Below are 18692 nucleotides of genomic sequence, written 5' to 3'. Positions count from 1 at the left end.
CCGATTGAGTCTCCGAGACTAAAGAAGGTAGATAGATTTTCAACCTCTGACATAGGACCTTTGAGATTATTTTATATCCAACATTACAGAGGCTGATTGGCCGTAAATTTGCCATCCTCGTAGGTCGTTCCGTTTTTGGAATCATACAAATATGCGTAATATTTAACCTTGAATCCATTTCCCCCGAAATCAAGAAATTATTCACCATTTCCACCAGATCTCCCTTAATAAGATGCCACGAATGTTGAAAGAACAAAGCGGTCATACCATCAGGCCCTGGTGACTTCTCGGTATGCATCATAAATAACGCCACTCTTACCTCATCCTCAGTTGCCTGCCTCAATAGCCACTAGTTCATTTCAGGCGTAATCCCTGGTGTTATCTCTGATAAAAAATCATCAAACTCTGATGGAGAAGTAGTACTAAGTAACTCTTCAAAATAATCAACTGCTACTTTCTCCACCACATTATCATCCGTAATCCAATTTCCAGTTGCATCATGAAGTCCTACAATCCTATTACACACTCTCCGTTGCTTAATTAGAGCATGGTAAAAAAATTTATTAAGATCTCCCGATGAATACCACATGTTCCTACTTTTCTGATGCCAATACTCCTCTTCATCCTGATATGCCTCTTGCAACTTTCTGGAAACTTCCAATATCTCCTCCTGAGACCTAGTATCATCAGTTTGTACCTCCTCGAGAGCCTTTTGTAGATCCGCAATTTTTTCCTTCCCAAAGGGCGAATTATTTTTACGCCATTTTGAGATCGCGTGACGACAATTGCTAATCTTTTCCACTAACCCATTACCACTATCTTTATTATTTTCCGACCAACCCATCATAATTGATTCCATTAGACTCTCCTGACCAACCCATCGCTTATCAAATCAGAATTGACCTCTTCTTCTAACAATCTTATCTTCCAGATAAGCCACCAATGGACGATGATCCGATGCCACCATATTCAGATATTCAGTATGGGAACATGGAAATAATGTGTGCCACTCCTCATTCGCTAGTGCACGGTCTAGTCGGCATCTTACCGTCACTGGCCCCTTTCCCTTACCTCGTCGCCCTCACCATGACAGTTTATTTCCTTTCGCAGGAAATTCCAGTAAACCAGTGTTCCTAAGCATGTTATTAAAAGGAACAAAAGATGCGGCACTCCTCAGAGAGCCCCCCTCCTTTTCATGATTTCCTGTGATTTCATTTAGATCCCCAATAATGAACCAAGGTTCCGATCTCGCTAATCCATACCTAGTCAAACGCTCCCACACCTGTTCTCTCAAATCTGGTACTGGATCCCCGTACACAAATGTTAAAAAAATTGTCTTGCCCAAAGCCACTGCTTCCACATCTATCATTCGGTTACTTGAATATAACACCTTGACCTGATAATCATTGTTATAGTATAGTTCCCAGCCCACCACTCCGTCCTACTGGATCAACCGTGACTAGATTATCAAATCCAAAATGGTCGTGAAAACCTTGGACGAACTCAAACGCTTGCTTGGTTTCAGATAAGAATAAAAAATCTGGTTTATGTTTATGCCATATCTCCCTTAAATAACTTATAGTCCACTTACTTCCCATTCCTCGGTAATTCCAACTAAGTGCTCTCATTATATAATCTGCGAATGGCCTCGCTAGAGCTTCTTAATTTGGGTTTGAAGCTACCCTGAAATCGTAACCACCACAATATCATTGGAACCAACCAAATAATTTCTTACAATATCTCCATCCCCATTAACGACTTGTGCTTGTGCTTGTCGGCCAATACTTGTGCCTGTCGGCCAAGTCTCATTATATCCATGCAATCATATAATAATTGACCATACATTCTATATAAAGAAAATATTTTTTCCTTCCAATATCCACTGCTTTCCATTACACTCCCTCCCAAACTGAATCCAATACAACTCATCCACATTTTAGTGATTAACACTCCATGGAGAAACAATTTAATAATTGAACATATTATACTGTCCAACATTATGATGTTCAAAATAGACAGACCACACCTATCACCATGTAAATTAAACCATAAATTACATATTGTCGCCATAAATTTATACCATATAAGACCTCCTCTCTTATAAAACCATCTGCTGAGCCCCAATGTAACCATGTATATACCACCATTCTCTACTGTGCCAATACCCCTCTTGTATGAAATCTGTCTATGGTTTAATGAGACCATAGACCAGAACTGATAACAACTTCTCCCCGTTAACATGAGCCATCTCCCCATAATCCAAAGAAAACATCTCCTGTCTCGCTTCGCTGTGCACCTGAATGCATACCGTAACAACAAAAAATTCCTTTCTACCCGTAACACCCATGATCCAAGATCAGTACGAAAACCATAGTTAACTTGAAAATCATTCCATATAACAGACAAAACTGCATCATTGCAATAGACCCATAAATACCCCAACCCCAAACACAAACACAAATAAATGCTCTCCAAGCTTATTTTAAAAACATAAATAAAAACTCCCCATCCCCACCACATTACATCTTTTATTGGACTACCCATAAATTAAGCATCCGGTTTCTTTGAGTTGTTAGGGTGTGATGGACCCTTCTCCTCTGTTTGTTTCGCTCCCTCTCCTCCTCCCTGACGTCGTGTTGACTTGGAAGCACCATTCTTACGCGGTGACAGCACAGCCTGAACAAGCCTCATCTTAGAAGACCCTACTGAAATCCCTAACGGTTTCTTAAACAGACCCTTATGTGCTCCTTTCTTCTTCTCCACTTCCCCGGCTTGATTATCTTGTTCACCATTCCCTCCTAGTACCTCTTCTCCCTCTGTGACCCCTCGCATGACCACATCAATCTTATCTGTTGCATCCTCTTCCCCATCTGTAAGCGCTTGTGGGAACCGAAATTCACACTGTCGATTTCCGTTTAAATAAGGAAACTAGGAAAACCCTAATTTCCCGGAGGCCCCGGATATCTGTTAATTACCACACGTCAAGCAATCAGAACCCGAGAATAACAACGATAAAAGTAAGAAATCGAAAAGAGAGAGCAAAGTAGATCTTTATTCCGAATCTGCGTATGAGCGTTACAACAAAGTATAAGCCTGGGCTCGAGAGCTGTCGGCGAGATTCCTAGTTCTAGCAACCCTAAGACGGCTAAACCTAATTGAGTCGCAGCTCGAAATAACAAAAACGAAAAATTGCCTAAATTGCTCTAAGTGCTAAGTTTGCTCTGAAAAAGTTGTCTCCCTTGCTCCTCGCCTAGGACTCCTTATATACTAGCTCCAAGGTCGGTTTACGCTTTTACTCTTCTGCCCTTAAGCCGTCATAGCATAAAAATGGAGATATTCCATTTTTCCCGATCTTCACAATTATCTTCAAAACTTCCGTATTTATCCGCGGAAACTTGACATTTATCCTTCCTCGTGGGCCAAGCGTGAACCATGCTGTGGTTCACGGGCTTTTGGTTAGGAAAAATCGTAGGATGGGCCTCGAGTCATGTTTTAGGTCCCTTTGGGCCGTCTTCCGACTCGACACGTTTACTACGAGTTTTCCGCGGTTTCTAATCCGCGAAGTTTGATCGATGAATTAGAATAGCGGGAAACATGGACTGAGCTTGCTACGGTCTTCGGGAGATGGCATTCGAAGGTTTGACGAGAATGCAAGGACTGGTGTCGTATCGATGTTCGGAAAGGTTCAATCGCTACACAGCGACCGAACTTTGGCTCGAGCCCGGTTGCTACGAGCGAGATGAGTGCAGCGACCGAGCTTTGGCTCAAGCCCAGTCGCTACGTAGCGACCGAGCGGGACGAGCGCTCGGTTGCTGCATAGCGACCGAGCTTGGCTCGGGTTTGGTTGCTGCATAGCGACCGGATGGCGTGTATGCGTGGTGACCGAGCTTGGTTTGTTCGGTTTGAATCCCAAAGGATACTTCTTCGTAAAAACTTCGTATTGGTTATTTTTACGAAAATTACATCTCTTCTTTTACTATCTCTTTCGGAAATACAATCTCCGAGGATTTTCGGGTGGTAATTCCGTCGTAACCGTTTTTGACCCCAACAGTTAGCCCCCCAGCCCGTTAGGATCATGCATCGTAGGATCCTAGCGTGCGGTTAGGCATGTTTGGCAAGTTAGGCGTGATGGATGGAATTAATATCCGAAAGTCCGAGCTTGAATAGTAAATCCTCATGTATTATAAGAAGGGAGGTAACTTGTTCCATAATTTTTTCACTTTCTTGTTTTTCTCTAAGATCTTTCTTAAAAAAACTTTCTATCTTTCTCTCCACCCTTTTTCTCTATTCTCTCAAGAGAAGTGTAAAGATGTCGAGCAAGAAAAAGATTGCCAGAAAAGGGTCTTCGTCCGCGAGTCCTTATGAAGAGCTCGTCGTTCCGAAGATGGAGTTCGTGCCTCACTCGGTGCATCCTGCCGAGAACGAGGCATGGTGGGTTGCTCATTATGGCTCGTTGACCCCTCCCAAGGAGAAGCCGTTTCCGGTCCTGGTCCATCGTGGAGTCGAGGAAGATGATGCAAGCAGGACTACTGACGAGTTTCTCGCGACGATGCGATCGTTCTACCACATCCCGGATGCTGTGGAGTTCCGGGTTCCCTGCCGCGGGGAATGTGCTAACAGCCCCCCGGAGGGTTACTTTACTTGCTATGAGGCGTTCGTAGTGCGTTGTCGCCTATGGTTCCCCATACCCGAAATTCTCGTCCGAGTGTTGGACCGTTTCGAAGTTGCGATAAGTCAGTTGACACCCCTTGCCATTCAGCATCTTATTGGGATCCTGATCCTAAGCTACGAGCATGGCCTTTCCCTTTCCGTCGATCATTATGAAGCGCTTTTGAGGCTTCAACTTGTCAGGGGTACGGATAAGCATAGGTTGGTCCCTCGGAAATTTATGTCAGTGGTTAAGAAGTTCATTTCGAACTTCAACTCGTGGAAGAAGTTCTTTTTCTTTGTTCGTATAGACGCTGCATCCGTCGAAGAGAGTTGCATTCCACTGTTCCGGAGGTTGCCAAATGATCGTCCCTTCATCAACCCTTTTGCTCCGTTCCCCGAGGACATCATTTCGGTGAGGGATCTTCTCAGGAATGGTCCCTTCTTCTGGACTTCTTTTACGCCGAAGAGGGTTCGGAAGGCACTGAAATTCGTGCAACCTGGTCCCGCTTTGGATGCGGACACGGGAAGCGACTCCGAACCCGACGACCAGAATCCCGCCGAAGCTCCAACAGCTGTGCCGGAGTCGAGCTCTTGGAAGGAGAAAGATGTCGATCTTGGCGACATAGAGTTTTCGATGGATGACTCTATGCTTCCAGGATGGGATCCGAACCTTGCTTACGGCGACGGGAGCGGTTCGAGCGAGGCCCCTATTCCGGATTTCGATGATTTCTTTGCTGGGCTGCCATCGGGTTTTGATGCTCCTCCTCCTACGAAAGAATCGGCGAGGCCGAGAGTCGTTGCGGAAGGATCTCGCATCATCAATGGGGTTAGTTTTTTGAGAATTTTTTGGTGATTGTCCTATGTATATATTTATAACATGCCAATCGATTTTGCAGGGCCTGAGCTTGCTGGGCTCGGCCATTGAGGCGGGCCATAGAGAAGCTATGGTCTACCGCTTCAAAGCGGAGAAAGCGGAGCGGGATCTCGCTCGCGTGCAAGGCGAGATGCTGGAGCGAGAGGCGCAACTTACTCGTGATCATGCGCGGGCTGTTCGTAAAGCGGAGAGGAAAGGCAAAAGAGAAATCGTCGAGGTGATGAAGACTCGTGCATCTCAATTCCAGGTTGAGTATGGGAACCTCAAGAATGCCTTTACCTCGGTGGGTGACTTTCGCGAGTGCCGCGGTTCGGGCGGAAGTCTTTGGAGGACGCGAGCCGATGACTATGTGTTTGAAGAGGAAATGAGCTTGATGAAGAGTGGGATGAGTGATCGTGCCCATGCTGAGGCGCTTATCCCTCCGATTGACGAGAAGATTCAAGGGTTCTGGGATTCCATCCCGGTTTCCCCTGATACCGAGGAGGTTCCGACCGGGTTTCCCGATGGTGGCGAGGAAGTGGATCGTCCCGCGGATGCGTTTGGCGCTTCGTTGTCCGGGGACTTTGACTTTGGATTATGAGAAGCAGATTAGTTATCCTTTTATCTGTTTTCGGCCAAGTGTGGCCCTTTGAATTTGGATTTTGTTTAGGCCTAGATGGCCGTATTTGTATTTACCGGGACTGGCCGTTGGTGGCTTTGAATCCCTTGCCGTTTTACGCGGTTTATTTATATGATAAATGTTTTATTTTGAATTTTCCTGAGTAGGGTTGAAGTAAATACGAGTTGTCGTCTCGTATTTAGTTCTGATTAGACGTTCAATCTGTTGGTTCGTTTGTGATTTTCGTAAAAATTTACTTATCTTTACGATTTTCGAGAACATTGAGATATGAACGGAGAGACATGGTTTAGGATCTCGTATCTTTTAGATATCATGCCTTGAGATGTTTGAGACCAGAGCGTTGGGTTTAGGGCAAGACCTAGGTTTACTTTCGGTGTAAGGTTTGTGCGGTGACTAGCCGGCTATCGTTTTTCCTGTTGCGATTTCTTCCTGACTCGCACCGATTTAAAGTCCGCGATATGTTCTCGGCTTATATGACTTGTATGGTACGAATCGAGCATCTTCTCAGAATCAACTGGAAGTGCTAAACCAAAATTTCGGATTTTTGTTGTAGCGCGCTTTTGTCCTTGTGCTGGACGTTTTTAAAGATCAAAAGAGTGATCGGATTGCGTTTGTTTAAGACGGCTGGCGTGTTCGTCGGGGCCAATCGACGAACGGGGTGTAAGGTTTTTGGTGGTCGCGTTCGGACAATTTGTTAGCATTGTCCTCGAATTTTAACTTTTGCGACGTCTCGCAGTTATTTCGAGGATTATACGTGTATTTTTGCGTGTTTGAAAGGCGATAATCTTTACGATTTTTGGGCCGGAAGGGGCCGCAGACAAGAGTCTTAACGTTTTCAGGCGTGTCCTGAAAGTTTCTTTTGTGTTTTACTGAAGCGTAAACGTTTTCGATAAAAAGGACAACGTATATTGTAGTAAAAGTTTTTGAAGTTTCTAAAAACTCGATTACAATAATGAAGATTTTTCTAAGTGGGAGTATACGAGTATACGCACCCACTCCCCCCCCCCTTTTTAGAGAGGGGGATAGCTGAACTCGTCTTTTGACGAGCTGCCTACGTACCCCTTTCGAGGATCAAGCCATCTCGTAGTTCTGTTTCATGCCGCGAGTGTTCTTACTCGGCGGTAGATGTCGCGATGTCCGCCTTGACCGTGTCGATCGTGGCTGGGTCGACGCTATTTTCCGGATGTTCCGGTTGAGTTGTCGCGTGGGCTTCGGATTTATGTCGAGCTTCGACGTCCGCTGCGTTTGCGTTGATAGACGATTTTACTTCGTCTTCTCCCGGGGCGCTTTTGGCTGAAGATCGATCTATCTTCGCGCGTTTGCCGTTTGTGGAAGCCGTGATTTGCCTTAACTTATGCTCCGCGAGGAAGCATAGTCGCGACTGTTTTTGGCATCCCCAGATGGCCGCGACTCCGCTCGGCGTTGGGAACTTGAGACCCAGGTGGTAGGTTGACGGAACTGCCTGCATGGCGTTGAGCCATGGGGTTCCCATGATCACGTTGTAGATAGCGGGATGATCGACTACCGCGAATTCGACGATTTTCGTGATCTCCTTGGCCATGACTGGCAATTGGATTGATCCGAGAGTCATTGACACTTCGCCTGAAAATCCCGTGAGTGGTTTTGGCGTTGGGATTACTTCTCCGAGTTTGATACTCATCCGCTTGAGAGTGTCGCGGAAGATTACGTTGACCGTGCTTCCCGTGTCGACGAGTACCCTTCCGACTTCTAGATCTCGTATGACGAGATCTATGACAAGCGGGTCGCAGTGAGGTTGGTCGATACCGCCGGCTTCTTCCTCTGTGAAGGTGATCGAGCAACTTTGGCCGTCTCGAGGAGGAGACCATGTAGGCCAATTTGCACTTGATTCTGCCTTCCGTTGGTAAGCCTTGATGGCCGACACGGTATCGCCGCAGTATTGTGATCCTCCGATGATCATATTGACTCTGCGACGATTGTTATCGTTCCCTTTGTCATCCGGCCTCCTACCGCGTTTATCCCCAGGATGGTTTCGTTGAGGGGATTTTTCAGCGGGCGGATTTTTATCCGTCTTTGGAGGCCGATCAGAATCGAGGATGAGATCCTTGACGCTAGTTACTTCCGAAAGCTCTCCAGCGAGTAGCTTCGCGGCCAGTCTTGCTCCCAAGACTTTGCAATTGGTCGTGGAGTGTCCTCGGGATTGGTGGAACTCGCAGAAGGTGTTTTCGTCATACCCTTGATTGCGAGTCCATGTGTTGCCCGTGGTCCGGCCTTGATCCGAACTGATCGCATAGTTATGCGCCCCTTGGAGATCTTCCCCCTCGTGATGGACGTACTTGTCGTTACGAGAGTTCTTCTTTTTCCCCTTCGGATCTGCGTCTTTCGAGGATGGTCTTGCCGGCTTATGTTTTTGCGATAAGACTTTAGTTTCTTCCTCGACTATGATGTAGTCCGTTGCTTTGTGGAGGGCGTCCTGGATCGTTCGCGGTTTGTCGAGAGTTATCCATTTTCTGAATTTCGACTTGTACCAGAGCGTCTTTCTCAGCGCGTCGATGGCCACTTTGTCGCTTATCCCGCTGACCCTGGACATTATCAGCTTGAACCGACTGATAAACTCGCGGAGGGGTTCGTCTTCCCTCTGGGAGAGACTCCAGAGGTCAACATCGGAGGTTTCCCTGTCTATGAATACAGAGTACTGTTTGAGGAATTCCGATGCGAGCTGTCGAAAACTCCCGATGGTGTTGCGACGAAGGCGTGCGAACCATTCGAGCGCTGCTCCTTCGACATTTTCGACGAACAAGCGGCAATAGCCGGCATCTTTTTCGCCGTCCTTCAGTCTTGCTCTTCCCATCGCGATGTAGAAAGCCTGAAGGTGCGCTTTTGGATCGGCCGTACCATCGTACTTCGGTACTTTGATCTTTCCCGGATCGGACACCCTCATGTCCAAAATGCGAGTGGTAAAGGGGGTCTTTCGAGCTCCTTCCAGCAGTCGATCGATCTCGGGGGCAGCACTAGTAGCATGATGGATTTGAGACTTTACGGCTCTCACTTCTGCCGCAGTCTTAGTGATGTAGTCGCGAAGATCGCGGATATCCGATGTCTCGTCAGAGGATTTCCGAGCCTGTCAGTGTTTACTGCGAGTGAGCTCGGTTTGCCTTTCGGCCAGCTCCTCTTGTTCGTTCCAATAGGCGACTTCTTATTCTTCCGTCATTGGTCTTTCGAACGGGGAGCCTTCCCGAGCGGATCGGCTTCTGGTCCTTCTTGGATGTCTGTCGACATCCTCGTCGGTGTCGTTGGAGACATCGCTAGGATCCAGGTCAATGTGTTCGGCTTCGTTATCCTCCGAGTCCTTTGCAGGGGGCGGAAGATTTTCAGGGTTCCCCTTTTCGACGGGAGATTTCTCGCTAGGGTTTTGACCGGAAGGTCGTTCCCGCGCGAGTCCTGCTCTATCGAGTGGGGTGGCGAAGTCGAGCCTCTTCCCGCGGATTTTGGTGGTTCCGCGGGGACGGATAGCTTGGGTTCTTGCCGTTAAGGTTTCAACCTGTTTGGTCAAGGTATTCACGAGCTTATCCTGTTCTTCCGACCTTTTCTCATAGGTGGCGAACATCTTTTTGAACTCCTCGAGCGTCGCGGCGTTGGCTTGCGCGTTGGCCGCGGATACGTCCGCTACTGGAGTGTGGAGATCGGTGCCGCTGCCTCCATTAAGAGGAGTTTGCACGTTATCCGCGTCGTTGGTTGACATGTCAGATTGTGTGTGGCTTTTGCGGGTTAGATTGATCCGTAAGTCCCCCTCCTTCTAGCGCCAAACTGTGGGAACCGAAATTCACACTGTCGATTTCCGTTTAAATAAGGAAACTAGGAAAACCCTAATTTCCCAGAGGACCCGGATATCTGTTAATTACCACACGTCAAGCAATCAGAACACGAGAATAACAACGATAAAAATAAGAAATCGAAAAAGAGAGCAAAGTAGATCTTATTCCGAATCTGCGTATGAGCGTTACAACAAGGTATAAGCCTGGGCTCGAGAGCTGTCGGCGAGATTCCTAGTTCTAGCAACCCTAAGACGGCTAAACCTAATTGAGTCGCAGCTCGAAATAACAAAAACGGAAAATTGCCTAAATTGCTCTAAGTGCTAAGTTTGCTCTGAAAAAGTTCTCTCCCTTGCTCCTCGCCTAGGACTCCTTATATACTAGCTCCAAGGTCGGTTTACGCTTTTACTCTTCTGCCCTTAAGCCGTCATAGCATAAAAATGGAGATATTCCATTTTTCCCGATCTTCACAATTATCTTCAAAACTTCCGTATTTATCCGCGGAAACTTGACATTTATCCTTCCTCGTGGGCCAAGCGTGAACCATGCTGTGGTTCACGGGCTTTTGGTTAGGAAAAATCGTAGGATGGGCCTCGAGTCGTGTTTTAGGTCCCTTTGGGCCGTCTTCCGACTCGACACGTTTACTACGAGTTTTCCGCTGTTTCTAATCCGCGAAGTTTGATCGATGAATTAGAATAGCGGGAAACATGGACTGAGCTTGCTACGGTCTTTGGGAGATAGCATTCGAAGGTTTGACGAGAATGCAAGGACTGGTGTCGTATCGATGTTCGGAAAGGTTCAATCGCTACACAGCGACCGAACTTTGGCTCGAGCCCGGTCGCTACGTAGCGACCGAGCGAGACGAGTGCTCGGTCGCTACGTAGCGACCGAGCGGGACGATCGCTCGGTCGCTACGTAGCGACCGAGCGGGACGATCGCTCGCTCGCTATGTAGCGACCGAGCTTGGCTGAGCTCGGTCGCTTATCGCTCGGTCGCTACGTAGCGACCGAGCTTTGGCTCGAGCTCGGTCGCTACGTAGCGACCGAGTGGGACGATCGCTCGGTCGCTACGTAGCGACCGAGCTTTGGCTCGAGCCCGGTTGCTACGTAGCGACCGAGCGGGACGAGCGCTCGGTTGCTGCATAGCGACCGAGCTTGGCTCGGGTTTGGTTGCTGCATAGCGACCGGACGGCGTGTATGCGTGGTGACCGAGCTTGGTTTGTTCGGTTTGAATCCCAAAGGATACTTCTTCGTAAAAACTTCGTATTGGTTATTTTTACGAAAATTACATCTCTTTTTTTACTATCTCTTTCGGAAATACGATCTCCGAGGATTTTTGGGTGGTAATTCCGTCGTAACCGTTTTTGACCCCAACAGCGCTTGGAATTCCTCCTCCCCACCCAGAAGCTCCTCTCCATGCTCCTCTAATGTCCCTGTTCGATCTACCTCCAAGGAATCGCTGTCAGAGACCACCTTTCCAGTTCCCATCAAATCCATAGACTGCTCAAGGCCATTTACCAAGTTCTCCATCTCCGCACTATCACCTGCCTCTCTCTCCATGTCCGTAGCAATACCTATTGTCCCAACCGAAGCAGCCTTTACCCCAATGCTCTCTACCTTGTGAAGATTCCTCTGTCTCCTCTCTGTAACACTAATCTCCCCCTCTTCCTTTGGCCACTCTCTTTCCCTTCTTACTCCCCTTTGATACCTATTTCTGTCCTCTTGCATTGGGTATCTTGGTTGTTCCCAACGAGAATTGCGCGACCTTGACCTTTCCTCCTCCCCTCTAGTGTTGTCACGATAAATTGAGGAACTCTTGCTTCTCCTTTCCGGAACCTTAACCTACTTAGACTACGGTTCCTCATACATTTGCCCTTGCCATAGTATTCTCTCTGCTCCTTAGACGTCTCCTGCTTCACTGCTTCGCCATTGATCACCACACCCTTATAGCTCCTTGCTCGATCCTCCTTCCTCTCCTCTGCCCCCTTTTATTCTTTCGTCTTGGACGGGTTCAAAGGGCAGTAATCCTCATGGTGACAAAGCTTGGAACACAGCTTGCAGAATCCAAATAACTTGTCGTATTTAAGAAGAACCAATGCCTCTTCCTCTTAATAGAACACACCACCCTTGAAATCCACCTCCGTTTCGAAGCACAAAGCCTTAGCCCCATCAAGCACCACTCTCATCTTACCAAAGTCTAAGTCCACGTATGTTGTCTCGCCAATAGCATCACCTATGCTTTGAAATGTTGCTGTGGACCATAGCTCGAGTGGGACACCCTCCACTTTAATCCAGAATGGAATCTCCGATGGAAAATTCCTCGGCATATGTGGTTGCCATCGTGCCAATGAGAGCATCCAGTAGTCGAAGTGGTACGGCTGCATCTCCAAAACCGCTTTGATATCTTCTTCTCTCTCGAAGTGGAACTAGAACTTCCCCATTCCCAAATCAGCACCCGTTACCCTCTCCTCCACCTTCCAAATCTTAGGTAGCATCACAAGCAACACATCAACCTTCTGCGCCTCCGGATTCATACATCTCCCCACCAGGGTCATGGCATAGCTCTTGATCAAATCCGTGTTATCAAAATGAGGAACTGATATCTTCAACCTCTTCAAAGCCATCTCCCCGCTCACCATCTCTCCCCCCCCCCTTTCCTACTAACTGACCCAGAGTCATTGAGAAAAGAGCTAAAAACAATAGTGTGAAAGTGAAAATAAAAGATGTTGGGGTCAAAAACGGTTACGACAAATTTAACATCCAAAACATCCGAGGAAGAAAGTAAGAATTTCTCCGAAGAGTACTTTTCAAAAATAGACTCTTTCTTACGAAAAAGCTTTACGGAAGAAAGAATCGAGATGTCCGACGAAGGCTCGAAACAGGTCGCTACGTAGCGACCGAGCGATCGTCCCGCTCGGTCGCTACGTAGCGACCGAGCTCAGCCAAGCTCGGTCGTTACGATCGTCCCGCTCGGTCGCTATGTAGCGACCGAGCTCAGCCAAGCTCGGTCGCTACGTAGCGACCGAGCGATCGTCCCGCTCGGTCGCTACGTAGCGACCAAGCTCAACCAAGCTCGGTCGCTACGTAGCGACCGAGCGATCGTCCCGCTCGGTCGCTACGTAGCGACCGAGCTCAGCCAAGCTCGGTCGCTACATAGCGACCGAGCGATCGTCCCGCTCGGTCGCTACGTAGCGACCGAGCTCAGCCAAGCTCGGTCGCTACGTAGCGATTGAGCGATCGTCCCGCTCGGTCGCTACGTAGCGACCGAGCTCTAGCCAAAGCTCGGACGCTACATAGCGACCGAGCGATCGTCCCGCTCGGTCGCTTTGTAGCGACCGAGCTCAGCCAAGCTCGGTCGCTACGTAGCGACCGAGCGATCGTCCCGCTCGGTCGCTACGTAGCGACCGAGCTCGAGCCAAAGCTCGGACGCTACGTAGCGACTGAGCGATCGTCCCGCTCGGTCGCTACGTAGCGACCGAGCTCGAGCCAAAGCTCGGTCGCTACGTAGCGACCGAGCGATCGTCCCGCTCGGTCGCTACGTAGCGACCGAGCTCGAGCCAAAGCTCGGTCGCTACGTAGCGACCGAGCTCGAGCCAAAGCTGGTCGCTACGTAGCGACCGAGCTCGAGCCAAAGCTCGGTCGCTACGTAGCGACCGAGCGATCGTCCCGCTCGGTCGCTAGCTCGAGCCAAAGCTCGGTCGCTACGTAGCGACCGAGCGATCGTCCCGCTCGGTCGCTACGTAGCGACCGAGCTCGAGCCAAAGCTCGGTCGCTACGTAGCGACCGAGCACTCGTCTCGCTCGGTCGCTACGTAGCGACCGGGCTCGAGCCAAAGTTCGGTCGCTGTGTAGCGATTGAACCTTTCCGAACATCGATACGACACCAGTCCTTGCATTCTCGTCAAACCTTCGAATGCTATCTCCCGAAGACCGTAGCAAGCTCAGTCCATGTTTCCCGCTATTCTAATTCATCGATCAAACTTCGCGGATTAGAAACCGCGGAAAACTCGTAGTAAACGTGTCGAGTCGGAAGACGGCCCAAAGGGACCTAAAACACGACTCGAGGCCCATCCTACGATTTTTCCTAACCAAAAGCCCGTGAACCACAGCATGGTTCACGCTTGGCCCACGAGGAAGGATAAATGTCAAGTTTCCGCGGATAAATACGGAAGTTTTGAAGATAATTGTGAAGATCGGGAAAAATGGAATATCTCCATTTTTATGCTATGACGGCTTAAGGGCAGAAGAGTAAAAGCGTAAACCGACCTTGGAGCTAGTATATAAGGAGTCCTAGGCGAGGAGCAAGGGGAGAGAACTTTTTCAGAGCAAACTTAGCACTTAGAGCAATTTAGGCAATTTTCCGTTTTTGTTATTTCGAGCTGCGACTCAATTAGGTTTAGCCGTCTTAGGGTTGCTAGAACTAGGAATCTCGCCGACAGCTCTCGAGCCCAGGCTTATACCTTGTTGTAACGCTCATACGCAGATTCGGAATAAGATCTACTTTGCTCTCTTTTCGATTTCTTATTTTTATCGTTGTTATTCTCGTGTTCTGATTGCTTGACGTGTGGTAATTAACAGATATCCGGGTCCTCTGGGAAATTAGGGTTTTCCTAGTTTCCTTATTTAAACGGAAATCGACAGTGCGAATTTCGGTTCCCACAGTTTGGCGCTAGAAGGAGGGGGACTTACGGATCAATCTAACCCGCAAAAGCCACTCAACGATCAGGAACGACATGCGAGATTCGACGTGCGCGAACGTCATCTCATTCAAGGGGGGAGAAACGATCGATCGAGCCAAACCTCGAAACGATCTCCTTGTTATCGAGTTGACGATTCGAGATATCGACGTCGCTAGAGTACTAATCGATACCGGAAGCTCGGCCGATATCATCTTCAAAGACACTCTTGAAAAGATGGGGATCAGTCAATCCGAGATCGCGAAATACCCAAGCCCACTACTGCTAGGGCTTTCTGGGGAAACGACCATGGCCTATGGATCGATTAGACTCGCTGTCAAAGCCGGAACCGTGACGAACATCACAGAGTTTCTAGTCGTTGACCGCCCCGCATCTTACAACGTTATCATGGGGACGCCATGGCTGAACACCATGCGCGCAATCCCATCAACCTACCATCTTTGCCTCAAGTTCCCGACCCCTAACGGAGTCGAGGTAATCTGGGGAAATCCAAGAGTTTCGCAGGTTTGTTTCGCCGCGGAACTAAAACGAAAGAGACCGATCCTCGAAATTACTCCTAAGAAAGCGGAGAAAAAGACCTCCAGCAAAGATACGCGAAGTCAGGATTCAGCGGAATTCTTCTGGCAATCTCGTATCATCGCAGCTCTAGATGAAAAACGCGAGCCAACATGTGAACCCGTGGTAACGATCTGTCTCGACGAAGCCTTCCCAGAACGCTGCGTCGAGATTGGAGCCAATCTCCACGAGCCTTTAAGGACAGAACTCATAACCTGTCTTAAAAAGAACCTTAATACTTTCGCATGGGCTGCGGAAGATATGCCAGGAATCGACATTAACATAACATGTCACGAGCTGAATATCGACCCAACATTCAAACCCGTCAAACAGAAAAGACGGAAGCTGGGACCCGAACGTGCTGCCGCAGTAAACGATGAGGTCGAAAAACTGCTTAAAGTTGGGTCGATAACGGAAGTAAGATACCCGGACTGGCTCGCCAACCCCGTAGTAGTCAAAAAGAAAAACGGGAAGTGGCGAGTTTGCGTAGATTTTACCGACCTAAACAAGGCATGTCCAAAGGATAGCTTCCCTCTACCACATATCGATCGATTGGTAGAAGCAACAGCGGGCAACGAACTCTTATCCTTCATGGATGCCTTCTCAGGTTATAATCAAATTAGGATGAATCCCGACGATCGTGAGAAGACTGCGTTCATTACCGATCGCGGAACTTATTGCTATAAGGTAATGCCCTTCGGCCTCAAAAACGCTGGAGCAACTTACCAACGACTCGTGAACCGAATGTTCTCCAAACAACTCGGAAAAACGATGGAAGTTTATATCGACGACATGCTCGTCAAATCCCTCAAAGCAAGAGATCACGTGTCACATCTCGAAGAATGCTTTGCACAACTAAACTCCCATAACATGAAGCTCAACCCGACGAAATGTAGATTCGCCGTGGCATCAGGAGAATTCCTCGGCTACTTGGTCACCAACCGCGGCATCGAAGCAAATCCAAAACAGATCAACGCACTAATCGAGATGGCTTCACCAAAGAACAAGCGGGAGGTCCAAAGACTGACCGGCAGAATCGCAGCACTTAACCGATTTATTTCACGATCAACAGATAAGTGCCTGCCCTTCTACGACGTCCTGCGAGGAAATAAAAAATTCGAATGGTCGGAAGAGTGCGAAAACGCCTTCCAACAGCTGAAGCGTTATTTAGCTACTCCTCCAGTCCTCGCAAAACCCGTGGAAGGGGAGCCTTTATTCTTGTACATCGCGGTGTCGGCAACGGCCGTAAGCGGAGTCCTGATCAGGGAAGAACGCGGAGAGCAGAAACCTATTTTCTACATAAGCAAAACCTTGCTGGATGCCGAATCTAGGTATCCGTTGATGGAAAAATTGGCATGCGCGGTCGTAACATCGGCCCGAAAACTAAGACCATATTTCCAATCCCACACGATTGTCATCCTCACGACTTTTCCCTTACGGACAATTTTGCATAGCCCAAGTCAATCAGGTCGATTGGCTAAGTGGGCGGTCGAGTTGAGCGAGTATGACATCGAATACCGACCAAGGACGAGCGCAAAATCACAAGTGCTCGCAGACTTCTTGGTGGAACTTCCAACGGGAGCAATAACCAATGAGGAACCAAATTCCACCTGGCTCCTCCACGTCGACGGATCCTCATCCAAGCAAGGATCGGGTATCGGGATCCGTCTCACATCTCCAACGAGCGAGATCTTGGAACAATCGTTCAGGCTGGAATTCCATGCCTCAAACAACGAGGCCGAATACGAAGCATTAATCGGAGGTCTACGTTTGGCTCACGGCTTAAAAATACGTAATCTCCACGACTCCCAGTTAGTGGCAGTCAATTCAGCGGAGAGTATGAAGCCAGAGACAAACGGATGGACGCGTACCTCAAACTGGTCCAAGGTCTAGCTCAAGACTTCGACTATTTCGCCCTTACCCGGATCCCTCGTTCCGAGAATGTCCAGGCGGACGCCCTCGCGGCCTTAGCATCAAGTTCCGATCCAGGACTCAAAAGGGTAATTCCGGTCGAATTCATCGAACATCCGAGTATCGGACCACCAGTCGTTGTCAATCTCATAGAGGGTCAAGACGACGAGGAAGAAGAAATTACGATACCACCACCATCGGAGCAATCTGATTACGGCTGTGATACCCCATGGCTTCAGACGATTCGAGACTACATTATCGACGGGCAACTGCCCGCCGAAAAATGGGCAGCTCGCAAGATCCGAACACAGGCCGCACGCTACGTAACAGTGGACGGCGAAATCTACAAATGGAGATTCTCCGGACCACTCCTGACGTGCCTGGAAGGAGAAAAGGCGAGGAAAGTAATGGAGGAAATACATTCCGGCTCATGCGGCAACCATTCCGGCGGAAGATCACTAGCCGTGAAAATCAAACGCCACGGATACTATTGGCCAACAATGATCGGAGATTGCGAGAAATTCGCACGAAAATGCGAAAAATGCCAAAGGCATGCGCCAACTATCCGACAACCGGCCGAAGTTCTTTCCTCCATCACATCGCCTTATCCCTTTATGCGCTGGGCCATGGATATTGTCGGACCTCTGCATAATTCAAAGCAAAAGCGTTTCCTTCTAGTCCTTACCGATTTTTTCTCAAAATGGGTAGAGGCGGACTCGTACGCAAGTATAAAAGACGTCCAAGTCGAGAATTTCGTATGGAGAAACATCATCTGTAGGCATGGAGTTCCTTACGAAATCGTAACCGATAACGGGTCTCAATTCATTTCCACCCGATTCGAGGCATTCTGCGAAAAGTGGAAGATACGACTCAACAAGTCAACTCCCAGATATCCGCAGTGCAACGGACAGGCTGAAACAATCAACAAGACCATTCTCGACGGACTGAAGAAACGCTTGGAGGCCAAAAAAGGTAGATGGGCCGACGAACTCGAGGGAGTCCTCTGGTCTCACCGTACCACCCCAAGGCGAGCAACGGGAGAAACTCCCTTCGCCCTGGTATACGGCACGGAGTGCATGATTCCCGCAGAAGTAGAATTTCCCGGTGTTCGAAGAAGGTTCTTACCTGAACGAGAGGAACTCAACAATGCTATGCTCTTGGACGACCTCGACCTCATTAACGAACGCCGGGATCGAGCGCTCATCCGAATTCAAAACTACCAGCACGCCGCTGCAAGATACTATAATTCCAACGTACGGAATCGTAGGTTCAATCAGGGAGATCTGGTCCTTCGCAAAGTCTTCCAAAACACCGCTGAACGAAACGCGGGAAAACTCGGAGCAAACTGGGAAGGTCCCTATAAAATCGAAAAAGTCGTCCGACCAGGTTCTTACGAAATAGCCAACATGCAGGGCATAAAAATCCCTAGAACCTGGAATGCGATGCATCTCAAAAAATACTATCACTAAACAAACCAACTCGCAATCACTGAACTACGAGACGGCTTGATCTCCGCAAGGAGTACGTAGGCAGTTTGCCGAAAGGCAAATTCAGCTGTCCCCCCTCATTAAAAAAAGGGGGGGAGTGGGTACGTATA

At 48.6% G+C, this 18692-nt stretch overlaps 1 protein-coding gene across 1 annotated transcript; it reads right to left on the bottom strand.

Moving 5' to 3' along the window:
- Window positions 1–12041: 12041 nt before the first annotated feature.
- LOC106441930 lies at window positions 12042–12557 on the bottom strand. Its single transcript, XM_013883677.1, has 2 exons — window positions 12408–12557; window positions 12042–12359 (listed from the first exon to the last, which is right to left on the bottom strand). The coding sequence occupies exons 1-2, from the start codon at window positions 12555–12557 to the stop codon at window positions 12042–12044; spliced, it is 468 nt and encodes a 155-aa protein (XP_013739131.1).
- Between the last annotated feature and the right edge of the window lie 6135 nt (window positions 12558–18692).

This window comes from Brassica napus, chromosome A3 (genome assembly GCF_020379485.1).
Source record: "Brassica napus cultivar Da-Ae chromosome A3, Da-Ae, whole genome shotgun sequence".
Taxonomy (NCBI): domain Eukaryota; kingdom Viridiplantae; phylum Streptophyta; class Magnoliopsida; order Brassicales; family Brassicaceae; genus Brassica; species Brassica napus.
The sequence above is the reverse complement of the archived record's forward strand: the minus strand, read 5'-3'. Positions and strand labels throughout refer to the sequence as shown.